The 22697-nt window shown below is 42.1% G+C and overlaps 1 protein-coding gene across 1 annotated transcript in view; it reads right to left on the minus strand.

Annotated features, from left to right (window-relative positions):
* Positions 1-22697, minus strand: part of Nell2 (neural EGFL like 2) — a 295382-nt gene that overhangs the window by 62272 nt on the left and 210413 nt on the right. Inside the window, exons 15-16 of the mRNA XM_051160259.1 lie at positions 19521-19643; positions 16807-16902 (exon numbers count right to left, since the gene is read on the minus strand). Coding sequence (XP_051016216.1) covers positions 16807-16902; positions 19521-19643 — 219 coding nt within the window. The remainder of the gene's footprint in view (positions 1-16806; positions 16903-19520; positions 19644-22697) is intronic.

The raw sequence follows: 22697 nt of genomic DNA on the forward strand, positions 1-22697 counted from the left end.
TGCACATTTCTCAGCCAGCCATTCATATGTAGAAGGGAAGACCAAGGACTCCATGTGGCGAGGGCTGTGGCCTTTCCGGACAATGCAATGGAGAGAGAGAGAGAGAGAGAGAGAGAGAGAGAGAGAGAGAGAGAGAGAGAGAGAGAGAGAGAGAGAGAGAGAAAGTTCAGTGAAGTCACAAGGGGATGCTTATATTGATGACAAACCAGATGGTGTGTTGTTATTATGAACCATGGAATCTGGTTGGGAAACACCAAAGGATTAAAGGATTCTCTGAATCCTTGAAATCAAAGGGCTAGTATTTTCAGTAAAGTTAAGCAATTAATGGAGTGAAGACACCACCGTAGATGAGATGGAAGTTGTAATGAAAGAGTAGAAAGTTTAAAAATGAGACCTTGGGAGTGATAAGAGACGGTCAGGGTCTAATCACAGGATGTGCACCTGAGGTGGAGTGAGGGAGGTGAGGCCAAGAACTGAGAAATCAGCTTACAGGTTGGGTTGTCCACAGACACACTGAAAGGGTCTGGGAGAAACTGGTGGAAGGATAGAGCTGGCCAGATGTAGAAATCGACAATGAAAGAGAGGAGTAAACAAAGAATATGGAAGGAGGTGGGTATAGCATGGTGAAATAAAATACAAACCTATTTAATTCAGAAAAGATTTTCCTAATTGCCAACCTTCCCACTATACCACATTAATCTATTTTAGTACTTACAGTAGTACTTTACATTAGGTACTATTTATGCTCAGATTTCCTAGACAAATGGCCAAGATGTAAACTACATGGGACTAGGAACCTTTCTCATCTGGATCACTTCAAGGTCTGGGGATTTAGAATAACTGACAGCCATTAATGAACTGGTACGCAAACCTGTAAGTAAACTGAACTGCTTACTAGGTGTTTAGATATGTAACTAGTATTGAACATACCCAAGATGTAGAATGTTGTTTCCTGCATTTATACCACTTTCATCTGATAGAGAAGCTGACATCCAGAGACCAGCACCACCAGCAAACATGAGCTGCTCCCTAAGTACGATGCACAATGCTTCGCATGTTTAGAAGCACACGGGATTCACTTATTTCCGACACCTTGGCTTAAATGTCACCCCTTTAAGGATGCCTTCCCCAGCAGACTACAGAGGTCACGTTCCCAGTAATATACTTCAGTAGGACATTCAGCTGTGATTACAGAGGCAGCTACACAATCAGATTCGAAAATATATCTCTCTTCTCTCTTTCTACATCGTATGCTTCTTACGCTCCATGAGAAAAGGAAAGCACAGCCTTTTCCAACCCTGGAAACCCTATTCAGATAGCTTGTCAGACCAGTATTTCTGCAGGACAAATGTTCAATGACAGATCAGTGTGGGAAAAACTGTCATGTAAAAGATGATGATTTCCTTAAGACCTGTTGACAAAACAGCCGTGCGATCTGGTATTTTGCATTATGAGACACATTTGCTACCAACAACTCCATCGTGGTTTAGAGCCAACTCTTTGGGTTTCATAGGCGAAGTGGACTGACATGGTTGGCCATTATTTATATAGCTGTTTCTCTGGGAAAATTAGAAGGAAAAATACCTTTGATTCATGTTTTCTAATCCTCTTTAAAGCAAATACATATCATTCTTAGAATTCATCTATCTGTGATTCCTCTTCCAATGCTCTCCAGGGGCGACTTCTTTAGGTTTATTTCACTCTGGTTTCTGAGAGCAAAGGGCAATAAATCTTGTGGACAATCACTGCTGCTTTAGTTACCAGGCTCCTGGGCAAGGAAAGATGGCACTGTGGGTCACATTAATGAGGCAGAATAAAGTAGCTCTCTGGCAAGTGTCCCGTGCCGTGTGAGCAGTCTCCATGCTAGCCCATGAATGAATCAAGACTTCTGGTTCTGGAAGCTCACTCTGCCGCCCAATAACCACTACTGCAGCATTCGATATAGCTGGAGGGCTTTCTGGCTCTGTCTGTCCAAGCATTCCCGAGATCAAGTACAGTTTTAGCTGTTTTCATTCAATTCTCCTCACTAAAAGACATTTGAAAAGTTGGGAACATTCTTGCTATTCCTACATACAGTTGGTAAGAAATATAGTTGGGTGGATTCTTTTGGCAGGGCTTGGCAGTACCCAGCTACCCACGCTTTGACAGCACAGACAGGTCACCTTGAGAAAAGACACAGGGATGTTGTCACATTTTCAAAGTCATGCTCATCATACCAGTTTGGAATAGTAAAAGCATGAACACAGTGTAAATGTCTACTAGCATGAGAAGAGCAGAGTAAACCACTGTTGGATGGACTCGCTGTTTGAGGTTGCCGTCCCCCTAGTTCAGACAGCGATTCTGAGCTTGGCGCTAGACGGAGGACTCCCTCTCTCTAGAAGGTCCTCCTGCTCTCTGCCTGACCTCATCTCAAGAGTGTCTTTAGGTACAGATGCCCTTAACCACACTTGATTTATGGCCTTTGACACAGTCCCCTGCTAGCTCTCTGCTCTCTGAGCCTACATGACAATTAGGTACTGTGTTTCCATTCATATGATAGGAGAGTGGCTGCCAAATGCAAATCAAGCATCCTTGAAGTGCCTAATTTCAACAATTATGTACACCTATCCTGGGACTCCCCGACCAATTCTCCAAGGATTCAATAGCCAAATACAGTTGAACTATCTCCCTGAAGTGGTTTCCAGAGTCATCATTCTTTATAGTGCTCATGGCCTTCCGAGCCCTGCACTCGCCTTCTGCTCTTTCTGCCTTTGTGAGCTGGTGGCCAGCAGCACCCCCAGGGAAGAGGAGACCCACAAATTATCATACACACACACACACACACACACACACACACACACACACACACGGAATATGATACAGCAGTCAGGGCTGAGGTAAAGCTAAACATGCATTCTATCTACAGACCTCGAATAGTAAATAAACATGCTACAAGACGATGAGGGTAACATCCCATCTGCATGGTCTATGTGTGTACATATTGCATGGGGAATAAGTACACCAAAAAAGCCTCTATGTTTACATATCAAATGGGCATCAGCAGTCACTTCTAGCACAGAGCCATTGTTTATTGATAATGGAGCCCAAGAATTCCCTACTGTGGGTGAGGCACTGTAGTATAGTTAGCAGCACACTTCACATGTGGCCATTCAATCACACATCTGTCACACGACTAATGGGAACCTGCCTAGGCATTGCCACTAAGTGTAGGAAGAGGCAGTGGCCCGTGAAGAGTGACTGTCACACATGTCGCAAATGTTGTATACATTTATTAGATATGTCACACATATAGAAGCCTTTATGAAGCAAGGATTTCTCATTTCCTTAAATGAACTGCTACTGCTGTGAGCTATGTTTAGAGGAGCAGAATCTAATCACCCACCTAATTTTTAAATTTCTCCACTTCCGTTAAGGTATTTAAAACAATTACTTGAAATTTACCAAATGATTAATATAATAAACTCTGCAACATTAGTTCCTTTGAACTATGTGGCCACTTCTTCCCTTCTAGAATAAGAAAAAGCAAAACTTCCCAAATGGTTCCCATGCTTCCTACCATAGTAGATACCTTGCTGTGGTTCAATTTTTAAAAATCTGCCTCCAAAACATTGTAGCATTCAGATTATTAAGATATAAGGGTTGCCTTCACTTACCAGGAAACTGGGACAGAGGGGAGGACATCCTATTGGGACTCTAGATGAGAGAAGCATGGGAGAATGGCAAAGTAGAAGGATCCAGAGGGTCCTAGAAACCTACAAGTAGAACATTATGATAGGCAGATTTGGGCCCAGGGGTCCCGCTCAAACTAAGGCAGATCTAGCCAATGGTCAGAACAGTCTCCACACTTGAGTGGAGAGTGGAATATGACTTTCTCAGGTACTCTGGTGCCTCACATTTGACCATGTCCCCTGGAAGGGGAAGACCTGGTGGCACTCAGAGGAATGACAGCAGGTTACCGAGAAGAGACTTGATACCCTATGAGCATATACAGCAGGAGGTAATCCCCCCTCAGGAACAGTCATAGGGGAGGGGAATAAGGGGAAAAGGGGAGGGAGGGAAGAATGGGAGGACACAAGGGATGAGATAACCATTGAGATGTAACAAGAATAAATTAATTAAAAAAAAAAAAGATATAAGGGTTATATTTGGAGGAAGAAAAGGCCCAGTTTTTTTCTGTGCTGTGTTCTCAGTGCCTGGAAGAGTGACACAAGCGAAACTGGCATACAAAAAGGCCTAAGGAGGTCATGTGCAATGCCAAGTGAAGAGAAATACATGGAAAGCATAAACGATAGTCATTAAGTTAGATCTAATTAGAATGCAATGGAATGCAATGAGACTAAAATAATTAGCACCTTAAGATAACTCACATTTTGAATCTTTATAATTCACCAACCATATGTTCTACTACACAGCTTATGATGTGTACATATGTGTCTTATATGTATTTTCATCATTTATTAAAAGTAAAATATTTTGATATGGTGTACCTCTTTTATTGTTTTGGAGCTGTTCCCTACATAGCTCAGACTGGCCTCAAACTCTCCATGTAACCAAAAGTGCCCTAGACAATCTTGTTCATCCTGCTTAGGCAGCCTGAGGCTAGGATTTCAGACATGCACCAACATACAGGGATAAAGTGTATGTCCTAGTCAGTCCCCGCTCTCCACTCAACTCTAGTGCCCCATATTTGACCACGCCCCCTTGGTGGGGAGGCCTGGGGGCACTCAGAGGAAGGATAGCAGGCTACCAAGATGAGACTTGATACCCTATGAGCATATAGTGGGGGAGGAGGTCACCCTTGGTCGCAGACATAGAGGACGGAAATAGGGTGGGTGAAAGTGGGAAGGAGGGAGGAACGGGAGGATACAAGGGATGGGATAACAATTGAGATGTAATTTGAATAAATTAGCTAAAACTTAAAAATCCAAAAAGGTGTATGTCCTTTGTTTCTATGTCTGATGACTTGGCTTGTGATGACGTATGGAATCACAGAGTCACGGATGGTGCCGGGAGTCGTGTAGTATTATTCTCCTTCCAATAGGGAGGAGAGGGCATAGATTTTATTCCCAAATAATTCCAATTTAGTAAATTCTTTCCTAAAAATTTAAGTGCTAACTCAGTGAAGCTTTGGACGATAAGTATAAATATGTTTTTATAGCACTGTGAGTTGGCTTAAACTTTGCATCTGTGTGTCAGAATGCTTGGCCTCAGTGGAGTTGAAGGCAGCAGACGCAGAACATCTGATAGCGATGGATGGACATCGTATCTGGAATGTCCTCTTCGCTGCCATCCACTGGGCAGCAGGAATGACTGCCAACACTACACTTTGCTGCTAAGACAATGAGTGTCTGTAAAGAAATGTTCCCACTCTGCCTTTGCACCAAGAGGCTGCCAAAAGGAGTTACCTATCCCCAGGACGCTGTCTGGAAGGTGTGCTTCCCTGGAGATCTTTCCTTTTCTGCCACAGGAGACCAGGCATGGCAAAGACCATAGCTAACACGCTAGTTCTGAAAGTATGTAAGTCAGCCTAAATCAGGCAAGGGCAAAGGGAAGCACGGGAAGGGTGTGACACTGAGCGAATGCCATCAGTTACATGTTCACTTTCTACTATGGAGAGAGACTGGCACCTAATCATAATTTTAGTCTCTAGTTCTTGAGGTGTTATGTAGAATCACAATGTTGTGAAACTCGTATCCTGACCTGGTCCACCCCAGACAGAAGCCATGCCTGTGATGCAATGGCTCCTCATTTACTCCTGATCCCCAGGGACATCAAATCAACTTTCTGTCTATAACTTCTTTCAGCTGACTTTACCACCACCATTTAAAATGTGTTTAGCCCTTAGCTTGTGTCAGGCACTGTGCTATGTGTTTTCCTTGAATTAGTTCATTTAATACATCTACATAAGGGTTATGTTACAAACTCCTTTGCATCGAGGGCAAAACAGGGATAAAGAACCAGGGAGCAGCTTGCCTAGTATCACATGGGCCATGACTGGAGGGGCTGAGCGCCAACACCAGCATCCTGACTCCCACTTGATGACTGTTGATGCTCTGAGAACCAACCATATGTTATATATGTTAAGGTTTGTGTCCATGCCTCTTAGTCCACTAAGTTTTAAAATGGACAAAACGTCTGAGCACAAAAACATCCCATCATGGCATCTAAATCCAAACAGAAGGATGGCGCTTTGCCCATAGTGATCTTTCTGAACAGAACGGACACCGATTAGGAGCAGTGTGTGCTAAGAATACATCCTTAAAGGTCACTCTTTTGTTGAATGCTTGACTTTAGTTGGACCAACAAAGGGAAAGAGAAATTCTTTTCTAGGATACCTAATTTAAATTTCCTAACAGTAACACTGGGGATATATTCTGATTCCAGAAAACTCCCATTTGTTTCCCCCTACTGAGCACATACATTTTCCTACTAGAATTGTACGTAGGTGTTACTGGAATGATTGACTCTAGGTTTGGTGTCCATTTCACTCCCTCCTGCCCCATCTGAGAAAACACCTCCACCCCTCTTCACTTACATTCTCTGAGTCAAACCAATGGCTGCCTGGCTCCTAGACGAGAGTTTATAATCTGCTCTCCACAATACAAGAGCACGGCTTTCTCCCTTTTTGCACACTTCTCAGATCTCAGTGACATCTATTTTTGTGAATCATTAATTACATATACATGCAATTAACATATATATTATGCAGTCCAGGTTGGTCTCCCAAGATTTAAGGTGCACACGTCATGTTCAAGGTATTAAGCACTTGGCATTTCCAAAAGTCTAAAAGTAGCCTGCTTATGGAATTCATGACAGTTATTATCAAATTAGATCCCTGCTTTTATTCTTTAGCTATAAAAAGCATTGTGCAAATGAGTAGACTGAGTGCCCTACAGCACTGGATCCAGCTCCATCAGTGTTTAAGGTGATGTCATTGTCCTTTATGATTGAGAATATACAGTATAACACGAAGGGGGCACAGCATTGGTAGGATTCAGGTGTTGGGAAGGAAGTAAGATGCTTCATGCAAGAAGAGGTTCACAGAAGAGCATGCTGGATGTGGACTCAGCAGCGGAGGTACACGGGCGTGCCCAAGGCCGGGTGCACATATGGAGGTCTAGCACAAGCCTGCTTGCTGTGTGACCTTGGTTCATTATTTAAACCCACTACTAAGCGGTGGGTGGTTTTTTTTTCCTTTCTTTTAAATGATCCTGAAAACAATTAGACACATTTAAGAAGGTAGGTGATGTGATTAAAATGAGTTGATGATGCAAACTAATTAAACCACACTTGGAGTAGGCTGAGTCTTCATTAATGACCAACGGATGTATCAGGAACATGAAGACTGAATAAAAGGGAGACTGACAGGCGTCACAGCAGAAGAAGGGTCTGTGCTTGGGAAGGCAGAGTGTGGAAGGTGACCGTGCTTCCGCTGTCATCTCTAGAGACAGTGGAAAGCAAAGAGACCACTGGGTACATAGACAGTAGTCATGTAACAGGCCGATTGATAGACAATGAACAACATGACGAACAGATGACACAGAGGTAGATAGACAGAGAGAGACGGAAACTAAAGGTTTAAAGTAAGAGATGCAAAGAAAGCATAAGATTTCAGAAATGACAGAGATAATCTAGGGAGAAAGAAGAGGAGGGCTGTGAGGTGGCAGGTGTGCCAGCCAGAAGGAACTGATGATCCTGTACAGGGAGGGACAAATTTTTGGGCAGAAGCAAATATATTCTGAAGCTTGGGAAAAGGTTAATAACAAAACATATTGTGATGTAAATTTTAGGGCAGTGTAAGACCTGGTGAGCACACGGCCAGGGCTAGATCCCAGGTCAGACAACAGCTGAAAATCTGGCTTCAGGGTTAGAGCTGAATGGAAAAATCTGCCTCTCGCTCTGTGACAGGAAATCACCAAAGCATGTTTAGAGAGCCTGGCTTCTGCATCATCTTTTATCCTCCCAACTGCTTTGCTCTTTAGTCTTCTCCCCTCGTCTTCAACATTTTGGTTACAATTCTACTGCAACTCTGTGTATTGCTGCTGCTTTAAAGGGAATGAGCAGGATAAAAGAAGAAGGGCAGTCTTCCAGGCAGAGAGGATGCCATGTGAAGAAAGGAAAGCATTCAGAGCCCAGTGGAGCCACACATGCCTTAGCACTTGAGGGACAGAGGCAGAGAATTATCAGCCTACCTAGCCTGGGCTACACTTACATCTTTATAAAGAAAAAAAAATATATCAAAAAGAAGCCCTCCCTCCAAACAAGAACCATATCACCACCAACAAAAATAGAAAGAAGGGAGAGACAAGGAGGCCAGTGATGATGCTGTAGAGCAAGCTGAGAAAGCAGGGATGACATGACGCCCTTGGGACATGACCATCAGCTTTGGAGGAACCATGCCATAGGATGATGCCTTCTCAAGACTCGAGGGTAGGGTAGGTCAGTTCCAGAAAGCAAATAGCACTTGGAGATCAATGGAATAACCAAGTATGCTATCTTGAACAAGTCCTACATTTATGTTATAAGAGGAAGACAAAAGCCAATCAGACAGTCCCCCAACAGGAAGAGGACACCTGTATCAATGAGCCAGGCGGAAAAGACAAATGTCACATGCTCCCATCACATGTCAATGCTCCACTGGTTGATTTCATGGAAGTAGAGTGTGTGCCAAAGAATAGAAAGATAGGGGAGTCAGATAGCAGGTACCAAAGTGCAGCTGGATGGAAGGACTTAACTCTAGTGTTCCCCAGCACTGTCAGGGTACTACAGCCTCCTGGGAGAGTTTGAAATTTTCCAATTGCAAAACTAATCAACATTTGAGGACATGAACATCCTAACTGCCTTGACATGAGCATCATCCTCATGAATGCATCAAGTTACCACCCTATACACCATAAATACTCAAAAACAGATGCTTCCACACATGCTCCTCCATGGCACGAAAAAGGGCTTCAGATTTATGCAGACCTGCACTGAATTCCTGGCTGTTCAGGATGATAACTATATGGCCTTGAGCCATTCACTGACTCTTTAGCTTTTGCTTCTAGAAGTGAGCATGAATAGAAAGACCTACCAAATACGAGAGTTGGGTAATAGCGTAAGTGCTGTAAAAAAAAGGCAAGAAACATGAACACCAGTAACATTTATTAAGGAGTTCTATGTGGACTGTAAGAGACTCATTCAAAGGAATCTGGAGTCTAAATCAAATGTCTAGAGCAAGTGGGAGGCAGTGAGGCCCATCTCTCCATCCTACTCACCTTACAGCCATGTAAATCTGCTAAAGATTTGATTATATTCTATAGGCATTCGTCACATATAAAATCTACCAGTCTTCCCCACTATAATCCTACATAAGCTAACAGTAGAAGTTTATTCTGTTAATTATGCAGTTGGTGTCAGCTCTCACTCAGTGCAGTGTGCAGTTTTGTGTGCAACAGAGATCCACTTCCTACCACTTGTAAGTAAAGCTCTGTGGCTTGGAATACACACAGCACTTCTGACCGTTGCCCTCTGAAGACTGGACACAGGCACCTGGGCTTTAACTTATTTAGTTTTACGACTAATGGCCATGACTATAGTAATAATAATAAACAGTTATTGTTTTTATAAGATCAATTAATTGATTTTCAAGCCAAAATCTCAGTTACGGTCAGTCATTTTACTTTTAGTGAATTAAATATTTGTAAAAGTAGCACGCAGTAAAAATGTAAGTGGCTGTTCACAAAAGGGGAAAAAAATTCTTGGCTGTCTTTAAGACTGGGATAGAGCCTTTTAAATTCCGAAGGAAAACCCTTCTCTAAGTGGGAGCGTATGTGCATAAAGGCTACCAAGCAAAGAGAACCTTGTTACCCAGGGACACACTACAGCCTGAGAGGCCCAGGAGTCTGGAGTTCCTTCACTTACTTTGTTCACATTTGGATTGGGCTACAAGTCAAACTTCATTCTTACTCAGCCTTATATTTATATTCAGACACAGATTCTGAGGAAATTGGCTCCCACTTGGGAGCTTGCTCTCCACACACTTAATCAGCCATGAGCTTGTCTCCTTGGCCCCCGAAGCAGCAGGAGTCCTTCCCGAAGCTCCCTGTGAACAATGACTCCTGAGCTCTCCAGAGTTACCATGCCGGACAAAATGTGTAGTTAACAGTCACTTCCAAGGTATTAGTATTATTTTGGAGCCACCTATTCTCTCCCTGTCATTTGGATAAAATGCTCCCCTATGCAGTCAGACAGCCAGAGTACAAAAGTTCAAAGAAAGAAACTGTATTTATTTCCTGCATCTTTACAAACTTCCAGGCATGCTGTGTGTGTGCAGGAGCTTAATGACTGCTAAATATAGAGAAATTGGCACATACATTTCACAACGTTAGCTGCTTCTACGAAGGCAGATTGCCATCTTATGGTGCAGCAGGAATACCTTGGACATGATCCCTACTTCCTGCTCCTTGGGTCGCAAAGAAACCAAAGCAAAGTGCTAGTCTATTTGAAACTCAGTGTTCCCAGCTGTGAGTAAGTGCTTTAGAGTTAGTCATTAGAGGGGCTAAAGGTAACCTCATAATGACAGCGAACACTTACTAAACCATGGCTGTAACTGTTGTAAGCACTAAGTCATTAACTTTTCAATTTAAAAAAGAAAGTTATCATTACTATTCCTTTTAAAAGAAGGAAATCAAGACACAGAAAGAGTTAAATGATTTACCCAATCTGCATACAGTTTGTAGTGGGGGGATTTGCAGGTGGACATGACAGCCAACCACCCATTGAGGCCTTTGGGTGGTGTGTGCTCAGATATGAACTTTGCAGCAGGAAATGCTATGAAGGAATGTGACATTCAGAATCCCAGGAACTCCCAAGAAACACGTTCTTCCATGCAGAGATTCTAAGTGTCCAGTCATCCAGTCATCTAGGCTCCCTCTCCCACCTGCAAGTAGCCACATAGAAAACCCTGGCCCCAGAGGCAGAGGCCAACTCCAAGGAGACAGTATTTCCCAGTCATCCCAGGGCAGGTTCACACCACTCACACAGACAATGACAGCATACACAGGGCCAGCACCAGCTGCAGCCAGACCAAAGCCCAGCATGAGGAAGAGAGGTAGGCACCAAACTCCCAGCCAAGAACCCATTTGTGATTCACAGCTCCTTCTTGGAAGGGTAAGTTTCCTTCTATGGTGCCCCACTGGCTAAACCAACTGCATTCCAGAACAGTTGGCCAATACAAACCAGACTCCTTGTTTATTTGTGTGACTCTGTGTGTGTGTGTGTGTGTGTGTGTGTGTGTGTGTGTCTTGGGGGACTGGTTTTGTGGGGAAGGACACGAAATTGGGTGGATAGAGAGTATTTGGAATGAGTTGGGGGAAGAAAAATATATGACCAAATACATAGTGTGAAATCCCTAAGGAATAAATAAAAACATTTTTAAAAACCAACACGTGATGAAGAAGCGTAAAAATCTTTTGAAGTTCTCAAAGATCTCCACTTGGCCTATTTTCTTGGAAACCGGCTCTCTAACAGCTAGAAAGCGGTTTTTTCCCTTGCCTTAGCTTCATGGTATGGCCTCTTTTCTAGTGCTAATTAGGCAGACCTTACAGTAAGAGTGTGAAAAATGTCCCCATCATACTTGTTATCTATTATACATGGCTGGTGCTGGGAAAGAGTGAGCAGGATTTTTCCAATTAATCTGTAGGAGTGGAGGAATGGCTTTGACCTTGGACGCTGAGAACTTTGGGGGTTATTCTGGAGCAGGTTTGTTATGGAGTCCGGGGTCAATTGTGAGGAAGTTCAAAGTGGCCTCACACTCACGTGAACCCTCTGCCACAGCCTCTCAAATGCTGGGATTACAGACGTGCAACACTATGGCCAGTTTAACTACTTTCAGGAAACAGACTGGTGCTTCAATTTTCATAAAGATGAAGTTTCTAAGATAAGCATTTGAACTATTTTTAAAGGCTGAATATTTCTGAATAAAATATTTTAAACTACTAGGCAGTGGTAAACTATACCAAAGCTCATTTGTGCATGAATAAAGAAAATGAGCATCACTGTTAGCTTTCTTTGTCAACATGCCTGAGCATCCGCGTAACTCAAGGGTGCTCCAAAGCCTCCCTAATCACATCAAATATCATCCAACTAGCATTTGCCAAATCTTAAATATTATGTTGCCTTGCCTATTGCATTCAATCTCTAGAATAAGGTGGAAGATATTAGTGTTGTACACAAATTGAGGCATGGAAAAATGAAGTCCTGTGAAAAAAGTCACGGGCAGAGCCGGGACTGCAGCTGAGGCTTCTCTGGCTTCAACTTCCATGTTCTTGACCCCTTGGTTAGACACTGTGAGGAAGACCACAGCTGCACATGACACTAAGGCGCTAGTGCCCGACTAAGAGAACCCAAGGACTACTACACAAAGGGCAGGTATGTTTGGGGACCCAAGTTAATGCATACCAACGTTATAGCTGAGAGGTTCTGGAGAGTTGATTTCTGTTGTTACTTCCGTACTGGGGAAGGCAGGACAGAACCCAAGTCTTGAAGCATGAAAAGCAATGGGTTGACCTCTGCATCACACTGCCCTTGTTTTGCTTTTTTTTTTTTTAAAAAATAATCTTATGGAATTTGGGGGTAATACAATTCCACAATGTGTCATTTTGTTAAGAAAAAGTATGCTATATTAGAAACTTCTTGAGGATTTTCTCTTGCTTTTAAATATTTTTTAGTCTTCTCATATAAAGTGGCACAAATTGATACATGCTTTTGCAAAAGTCACCTTATAAGGGTAAGAGGTTATAAGATTATAAAAATATGCTATCTATGATGAAAATGTGGGAACTCAACCCTGTTACTGGTTGATTCACATCAACAATGCTTGCTATACATGTTTCTATCAGAATGGCATTAATTACTAAACAAGATTTTTACTATCTACTTAGTACTAGATCTATAATTGCTAATACATATTAATATAACAATATATAATTTAAAGTCAATCAGCCCTAATCCATTTGAAGTTGTTTTTGAAGTAAATTGATACTCATATGCCTTTTGATTAATTTCTTCAGTTTGAAACTATGTATATTAAAAAGCTAATGGAACTTAAACTTATGTTTATTTAACTACTTGCTATGAATAACTAAAATTTCATCTCATGTTTTTATCTGTGGCTAAGAAACTCACCATTTTACACATTGGAAAAAGGAAGCCATTTATCACTAAAAACATATGCGCTCCTCTTTGATATTTCAGTGTACACTTTGCCATTTGATACCAACTCCTTTACAGCTATAAACATTTTAATTTCATCTAAGAAAGCAGTTGCTTATAAGAGACTGTCAAATCGTTCAGTGTTATGTGCTAAATCATTATGAAAAATTTACTTTTCGTATGAGACAACTTTGCATATTAATCACATCACTAGACACATGTGTGCTGAGGTTTCGCCATGGGCAATAAATACAGAAGGGGAACAACGGAGCTGTTAAATCTTAGCACATACCCTCCTAACACAGTGAACTGAGTTATGCAAGAAATAATCACCCTCCTAAATCCAAGTCAAACATCTCATATAATATTTGGATGCTTAATTAAAAGCAAAGTTATGCTCTTCATGGGGGTGATTTTGTACAGTGGCTAAAAAGTCCATGAAAAATTAATTTAGGTCAATAAAACACACACACACATAACTCCTTTTTGAAGTTAGTAAAATTGCTCCTGCCATTTCTACTTAGACACAATGCAGAAACAGGCTAAATGAATGGGGAACAAAAGTTCTAGGGAAACCTTCTCAACAGAAATAACAAGTTCTGCTCACTAAGATTTTCTTTTTAGTAAACTTGGAAATTCTTTCCTCCACCCCGTTGTAAGGCTCAGTACAGCACACAGCCATTGGACCACAGGCCAATCACCTTCCTAGGCTTCCTGTGCATCCAGCTCCATCAGGCTAAAGCTCAGCCACTTCAGCACTTGGAGAGCACTACCATCTGGATGCTTTCCTTACCTGGGAGGTGGAAATCCCACAATTGTCTTTGTTAAAGATCATATGGTGAGGGAGGAGATCCCCTTCTGTCATAGACCTAGGGGAAGGGAATAGGGTGAAAGAGGGAAGGAGGGGGAACAGGAAGATACAAGTGTGGGGATAACAACTGAGATGTAATCTGAACTAATTACTTAAATAAAAAAATAAATAAATAAACAAAAAACAAACCACAAAAACATACTGAATAAAGTAATAATAAAATAAAGAAATAAATAAAAGATAATAGGATCAGTATGTAGTTGAAGGTATGAACAAAGCAAAAGCAGAGATCTGATGAAAGACGGTGGGACACTAACTTCTGAAGCAGGCAACATGGTGTAAGAAAGAAAGGAAGAAGGGATGAAGAAAATAACAGCCTAGGGATGAGTTCTAAACTGTAACACAGATCTACAGTGAGACTCTGTGCCTCAGTGTTTCCCCTGCCATATCAGATCCAGACTGGTGATCCTGAAGGCCCCTTTAAACTAACATACAAAATAGTCCACCAAGGAAGTTAGTATACTATTTTCCTTCAAAATCACTCAACTGATAACTCATTCACATATTTATTTATGGAATATTTACCAAGATGTGAACCATATACTATAGTTTAATGATATGAAAGCAAACAAGATCCAGCCTGTAACTGTGGAGTTTAGTATCTATATACTAAAATAAGGTATGGGGACAGAGAATGAATCAACACCTCAAAGGACCTTTATAGAATATAAAATAAGAAAATACGTCCTTTATTATAAGGGTACAATAAAATACCACATCAAGAGTAGAAAATACATATAGGTGTGATATGACATTTGTGTTCTGATGTTCAGTGGAGACTGGAGGAAAATCCTCATGTACTACAGTAACAGCCAAGGTGCAAAGTAATGGGGCCTCATCTACGTAGGAATAATATGTTCAAGTTGGGGGTCGCTGCTTAGAAAGCAAGAAACTGGAGCTAGAAGCATCTTTGTTGCAACTGACAACTGACTTTAGGGATATCAAAAATTAAATCACTCAGAACCCAACTTGTAAAAACTCTAATGTGGATTACAGCTACCTCGGAAGAAAACTGTGGAGACTGAAGTCAGTTATAAAGGGGGCAGACAATAGAAAGTTAAGGTCACAGGTAAGCCATGGGATTAGCTCCCAGCCTGTCTGTCTCACAGTCCTTGGCAGCCACACAAAGCTACTTGGAGTCACTCTGGGACTGTCTGCATATAGACTTAAAGTTCAGGGATGATTGCCACATGCTAAATATTCTGGTGGCTCTTTTTATTTCAGCATTGGATATGTCACTGCTAAATTAATATAATCCCATTACAGATCTGTACAATCTCATCATGTGACTTTTAAATAGAGGGATGATATATATGCAGGCTGGACATGGCCATTATTCATCAAAGTTCTAGAGACTGTCCTCACAGAAGGGAAAGGGTCTAAAAAAGCCAGTATTTAGCCTTCTAACCTGAACCAGCACAAAGTGTTATCCCCTGGAAATCTGATCACCAAAACCTTGGAGTATAGAGGTTCACAGGCTGGAAAAAGTGGTGGAGAAATCAATATCGGAGGGTAGGAATTCTAGAGAACCATGGCATCAGTGGGTATTGAGTTTAATCCAGTAAATTCTGCGGTAATTGATTGCTCAAAATCTGTACGGTTAGAAAGTTTACCAGTGTGGTTCATAGACAAAACGTATTTGGCAGAATCAAATGTAGGAAGTGAAGCCTTTAAAAGGATCTTACATATAAAAATGTCACTACTTTCACATCGGCGATTGGAGTCAATTATTCACTGAACATTGAAAACAGTTATATAAAGGCCCATGTGAAGCAGGAGACCTAGGAGGGCAAGGCCTTGGTGAGTACAGCCTGCATACCCCTGCAGGGTCTTATGCTAATGTGCCCGCGTCCCAAGTAGAGCAGGTCATTTTCCATCCGGTATGCTGAATGGGCAGTACTTCTTATAAATCACGTGAGTGTAAGTGCAAGAGCAGCGCAGCACACAGGACAAGTCCTGCAGGAAGGCTCATGAGCAGCAAAGTGACATACAACTGTGGTCACCATTGGCAGATTTCTCTTGGGAGAAACGGCAGTTTCTGAGGTCATCTGTCATCAGCCTCCTTAGCTAATGGCAACTAAACTACCACTCCTGATTCTGCCTGGGAGTTGAACATTTAGGTTTCACTGCTAAAGTGTGCTTTTCTTGTGACGGGACCTGTTATTATGGCGTCAGAAGCTGCATGCGCACCACACAGTCCTTAAAACGACTTTTGAATTTCCTTAGCATTGCTTTCTCCCAGAAACAATAAATTCAGTAAGCACTTAAATGAATGATTTAGGAATATATGTTTTGAACATTTTCAAATAAATAACAATGAATGAAACTGAGCCATTCTTAAGATCTCAGCTGTAAATGCAGACTGTATTGCATCCTAGGATTAGAGACATCCATAACCGTGAACTCTATGCTTTAATATAGTCAGAGTTTCTGGTAAAAATGTGCACTGAGTGAGCAATAAGAGTTACCAAGTCGGGAAATCCTGGGCGACCCCACACATCTTTCTGGAGAGGCTCAATGCATATCTCATTATAATAGCCGCACAGTCTCCTCAGAGTGACTTTAGGGAATCACCTGGCACGTGAACATGGATCACTTACTGATGCTGCCCTATGCCCCTTTGCCCAGCACTTCCATATTAACAGTGCCATGGTTTGAGAACCCTGAACCATTATTTTCCTCGTGAGTAACTTCATGTAGCAGGGTAAAAGGCCATTTTGTAGAGGAAATGATAGTCCTACCTGTCTCACAGCTGGCTCCTGTGAAACCTTGTGGGCATGCGCACACATTGGCAGCAATGCAGGCACCTCCATTTCTACAGCCATCTTTGCAGAAAGCTACAATAATCCAAACACATGAACAAATCAGACAAACGGTATTGGACACATGGTTGTCACTGTGTTATAAGTGAGCCACTCTGTAATCTCCGCAGCTGGCTCTTCTTCATTCCCTTGCAAATGTGACATCCGATGAGGCAAGATATAATTTTACTGTGATGCAGTATTTTCTACCCATGAGAGAAAGTCAGCATGAGTTCGTAAACAGCACTGTTTCTAACAGTAAGAAAATAGCTTTGTTTGAAACGTAACAAAACCCAGTAACCCGACATGGTGTGAAGTGCATCACAGTCTGCACTGTATTCTGTTGTAAAAATCACACTAGAAAATAAGCATTAAAAAGTGGTAGTCGTTCTAGGTGGAGCATGTCAGTAGAGACTGGGATGAGGACATGGGAAACAATGGCCCCCTGGGGCTCTGGGCCTGCTACCTACTGGTTAAAGTGCTCATCCTTCTGCAAGTTCTGAGCTTGCCCTGCTGACTGAGGACACCCAACCGGAAGAGCCATTCACCCCAGTGGTCTTCTGGGAGAAGAGCATTCACCTGCTCAGGAGAAGTCAGAGCAGAGGCCCTGTGAGGCCTGATACATTACAAGCTGAGTTTAGAAGACGCTTCACCCTGAGTAGGAAAGGGCTGAGGTGGGACCATTGAGAACATGACCTCTTGGTGTAGGCTGCCTCTGCCACTCTGACAGGGGTGAGAAAGAAAGAAACAATAGCGGCGAGGAAAATGAAGCCAGGGTCGGTAAAGCTCAGCTTCTGAGAGCTCCTCTTTCCAGCTCAGCTTACCCACTGACTGCTGAAGGCCACTGCCTGGTGGCTCTACTGATGAGTCTGTGGCTGAGCAGCTCACTGTGGACACTTGCATGGTTCTGCTGGTTGAAGACATATGTTTTCCCTTGGTAGATAGCTATGCTTTCTAAAGTTTACAGTACGATGGATAAACCCCTAATCCCTGTGTCACTCAAAGCCATTTAGGTTGTATTGATTTTAGGTATAAAGTCTGCCTCTATGTTATGCACAAAGAAGAGGAAATTGAAGAAAAAGAACAACCAACCAACCAACAAACAAAATAGAACCGTGACCCAGCAAGGATTTTCAGATGCATTTGGAACTTAAGCATCATAAATAATAAAAATGTCTCCACCAGAGCATGGTCATACTCTCCTTAGAGTAATCTGCAAGCCTGTTGATGACAGCACAGAGTACCATGCTTAGGTCCCACGGTGAAACTTTTATGTGTACCTCCTTTCCCATTCTCAGTAGGAAGCTGAGCGTCTTTATTTGGGTAACCTGTTGGCCTAACTCCAGAGGTATTTTTAAGTTTCTTAGGAGTTCTCCTCCATTCAAATGCAAGTGTTATCTGTTAGGATGTATATCAGCTCATAGTTTCCTCAGTTACTTAGTATCATGCAGAAAAAAGAGACACGTTGGGGCCCAACAACCCCAAAACAGATGTCTTGAAGGGAATTCTAAGAGTTTAGTTATATTATTTGATTTTTTTTCCCCAGGCAAATGATTGTGCGATTTTGGCTCCAAAATGAATTAACCTTCTTTTATGATCAGCTACATGAAGATCCATCAAGTTTTGAAACCAATGCAGCCCACAGTGTACTGCAGACCAGGCCTTTTGACCTACTCATGAACCTCTGCACTGACCCTGGTCTTTCCTTCTCACAAACGTATGACCACATAAGTCTACTCTACCAAATGCCAACGTAAGGGGATGCCATGTATTCGAGAGGTGAGCAGCTTTGGGGCTTGAAATGTCTACGTTATACAAATCAATTGACACTAAGGAATATGAACTCTTTTCTAGGGGACTCGCTAGCTTCAAAAATAGGCCTTAATTTTCCATGTGGAGAAGGGCATAAGCTTATCCATTGCAGGAGGCTTGGAGGAGCATGAGGTAACAGCAGCGGACTACAGCTGGATGTCCACAGATGGAAACTAAAATCTGAAGTGGAGATTTAGGGGAATTGTCAACTGGCACTGGCAGCCAGCACGAGCCACCCCACAATGTGTGTAGTTAATCCTAACCCCATAGTGATTATGCTCAAGAAATAAGTCCTAGGAAATGGAAATGGGGTGGTATTTCAGGGTGGATTGACACAATGTTATAGGTGAGTGATCCTACTTCCAGAAAAATCACATGCATACATTCGTGTCTGGGGCCAAAAATAGAGCACTTGAGGGTGGGATAACAGAAATCTGAGTGAAAAGAAAGATTCAAAGATGCTAAAAGGTTTGAAGAAGCAGAGTGAGCAAATTAGAAGGAGAGGAAGTTGGGGTGGGGGTAGGTTTAGGATTTCAAAGATGGAGCAGCTTGTGATAAAACATAAACATCCAGGGTGTGCTTGTGGGTATAGTTTGTAGATAAAGACAGCTTTAGGGATTGCTGTGGCTAAAGTCACGGAAGATTAGGGCAAAAGGAACCTAACTGCTGAAGTGACAGGAGGTTGGCAGGATCTGAGGGGAAGATGACGAGACATGTACCAACACTCAGAACCAGTCAATAAACTCAGGGTCCATATGGGACAGAAGACGGGTGGGAGGGACGGAAGAAACGAGATGGGCAGCTCTGTGTGATGCACAGGAGTCATCAGACAAGCATTCTACCTTTGCAGATGGTTCCATTCCCAGTGTAGCCAGGCTTGCAGACGCAGTTGTGTCCTCCAACAGTGTTAAAGCATAAAGCGTTTTCATCACAATTGTGTTGATTCGTGGCACACTCATCATGTTCTGAGAGGAAGGATACACTTCAGTTATTCAAAAGGTAGCTTTCATATATGCCACACTTTAAACACATCAGCATCCTGGTTATTAAATAACAGTTCTTCTCAACGTAGTGTAGGCAAATTATAAATTAAAGATAACTTTGGATTGTTTCAAAATTTGAAGTATTATATGTTAGCATAGAAGTACACACATAGTTCATACTTTTTTTAAAAATTTTATTTTATTAATTTATTCTTGTTACAGCTCAATGGTTATTCCATCCCTTGTGTTCTCCCATTCCTCCCTCCCTCCCATTTCCCCCTTATTCCCCTCCCCTATGACTGTGACTGAGGGGGATTTCCTCTCCCTGTATATGCTCATAGGGTATCAAGTCTCTTCTTGGTAGCCTGCTAGCCTTCCTCTGAGTGCCACCAGGTCTCCCCATCCAGGGGACGTGGTCAAATATGAGGCACCAGAGTTCGTGAGAAAGTCATATTCCACTCTCCACTCAACTGTGGAGAATGTTCTGACCATTGGCTAGAACTGGGTAGGGGTTTAAAGTTTACCGCCTGTATTGTCCTTGGCTGGTGCCTTAGTTTGAGCGGGACCCCTGGGCCCAGATCTGCCTATCCTAATGTTCTTCTTGTAGGTTTCAATGCTTTTAACTAGTCAGTCCAAAAGTCTCTGAAAAAGGGGCCTACAAGTGGCAGTACAGGACATTCTCAGAAATAGAGGCTAAAGTCAGCTGTGTGACCTTTGTGATTGACATTTAGACAGCTATCCTTGTGAAGTAAGTCTGCCACCTAACTGTTCCTCAGAGTACGTGCTTGGCAATAGCAAAAGGGGGAAGCCATTTTACCCTAAAAGCCGTGGCCTGCAGGATAACAGGGGTGAAGTTCTGGGAACTAGATGCCAGCGGTTCACATCTGCAGCCACACTTGCCAGCATCAAGTTTCTTATGTACTCTTGTGGGGAGATCTTACCATAAGTGCCCCTCTCTCCACAAATAAAGCATCCTGTATCCATTGGATAAGGCATGTCTGCTTTCCTAATGCATGTAGCTAATGTGTGCAAAGCCAATATGCTGTCCCGTTTTGGGATCAATCATTCGATCCCTTTAGCACCCCTGTGACAGCATCAGGACCACACACCTCGCCCAAGTTCCCAGAATATTTGGTTACATCAAACTACCAGCATTTAGCAAAACATAGAAGTTAACAAAAAAATATAAGGTGAGGGGAAAATATCTAATATGAAAATCATGCTGGGCAGGAAAAATATTTAAGGGCATGCACACAGGTTAGGTTAGGGCTCCAAACCACTTATTGTCTGGGTTTCTTTCACATCGCAGTTTGTTTTATTTTAGAATTTTGTACCCAGGGCATTTTAATATTGACTTAGTTGTAATTCCGCATTTGGCATATAAAGTTGAGAGTACACTATGAGATTTAAGACAACTCTTAATGGAGTGTCCCATGTCTTATTTTTTAAATGTGCATTAAAATTCCACCATGACCTCATGTCTCATAATATGAGAGCCGTGCTAATATCACTGAAACTCTAGCCCTATAATAAAACCTTTAGAAACCATTGCCAACAGTCCATTAGAGGAACACAAGATTATCGATACCAATGCTTTAGAACTGCAGCAACGGACATGCTATTTTTTACATTCCCAGAAAAATTACTCAAAAATAGTAAATTCTAATTCTACATTGTTCTCTCATATCAGAAGATCTCACAGCTGGATGAGTCCATGCTGATATGTAGCAGACTCTGCTACACAGACTCTGTTACACAGACTCTGCACTTAGGCATCCATAAAATATCAGAGGGGCTGGAATGGACAGTCCACCTTCCTCTGTATCCTTCTGACTGAAACAAGAGATCTATGTTCTAACAGTTGTGCCTGCTGTCAGTTTCCTTCCCAGCACAGGTGAAAGCACTGCAGTTAATCTACAAATCTATATGGGGACAACTGCACACCTCTTGATTGGTTGGGTACCATTTCCATCCCTGTCCATCTTATCCTCTTTATTAGTTCATGCTTATTGTGAAGAGGGAAGGCCTAAGAGGATGGATGCCTTCAGCATCCAGGATGTAGTGTTCTCCAGATATTAAATAATCACTAACAAAACAACTTGGGTTATTATCCTCTCACTCCTGGTTCCTGAAAGGAGGGTGTGTGCTCCTGGACAGAGATAGTATTTCCAGTTTCTAAATATGCCTTTACACACACAACTGGCAGTGCCTAGAGTGCCCTTCTCCGCAGATTCTCCTGGAAAATGCTGGCCATCCTTAGAGACCAGGCCCACGTGCCAAGCTCTTTGTGCAATATCTTCATGTCTTCTGCCAGCAAAGCTAGGGTTCCCTCTGGCCTGAGAAGTACATACTCTGCTGTTCTCTTTTACCACAGAAAGCTGCTCCTCCCACTCTTCCTGTCTCATTCCCACTCTGGCATTGTAAATATTTAAATGGTAATGCTTTTCCTTGGAATTTCATTTCACTATTTAATAGAGAATGTTTCTTGAGATACACAAGCAGATACACTGTATTGCCAGGAGCCTTCCCAGGGGGAGGGAGTGGCCTTCTCCAGTACAGGGGGTTGGAGGGTCTTTGCTGATGGGGTGGCCTTTCAAAGTTGATAAACAGTCATCTAGAGGAGGAAGTGAGTTAGGCAATGGTCAGGGGAATTTAGCAGCTCTGACTGTTTAGTAATCAGGCCACTTCTTTACTCATACAAGTTTCACAGGACAAAGACAGACTAATGATTATCCAAGTGGTACAGAATATGTGTTTGAATTTTCATCACATATTCAGGGTTACAATTAGAAAATATAAACAGGACAGATTTTATTATTATTATTATTAGATCTATAATTCCAATTTAAAGAACCTAAAAACTGTCTTATCCAAAGCAAAGACATTTCTTAAATGACAGCTAGCTTTTAGACTGGCAGTGTTTGTAGCTTAAGAGCACCCTAGACAAACAAAATATCTGAACTGGTCTTTTCATTGAACAGCAAATACTAATACCTAAATCCTTTTACTATATGGTTCATCATTTATGCTATAAAG

Source organism: Acomys russatus, chromosome 17 (genome assembly GCF_903995435.1).
Source record: "Acomys russatus chromosome 17, mAcoRus1.1, whole genome shotgun sequence".
NCBI classification, from domain to species: Eukaryota; Metazoa; Chordata; class Mammalia; order Rodentia; family Muridae; genus Acomys; species Acomys russatus.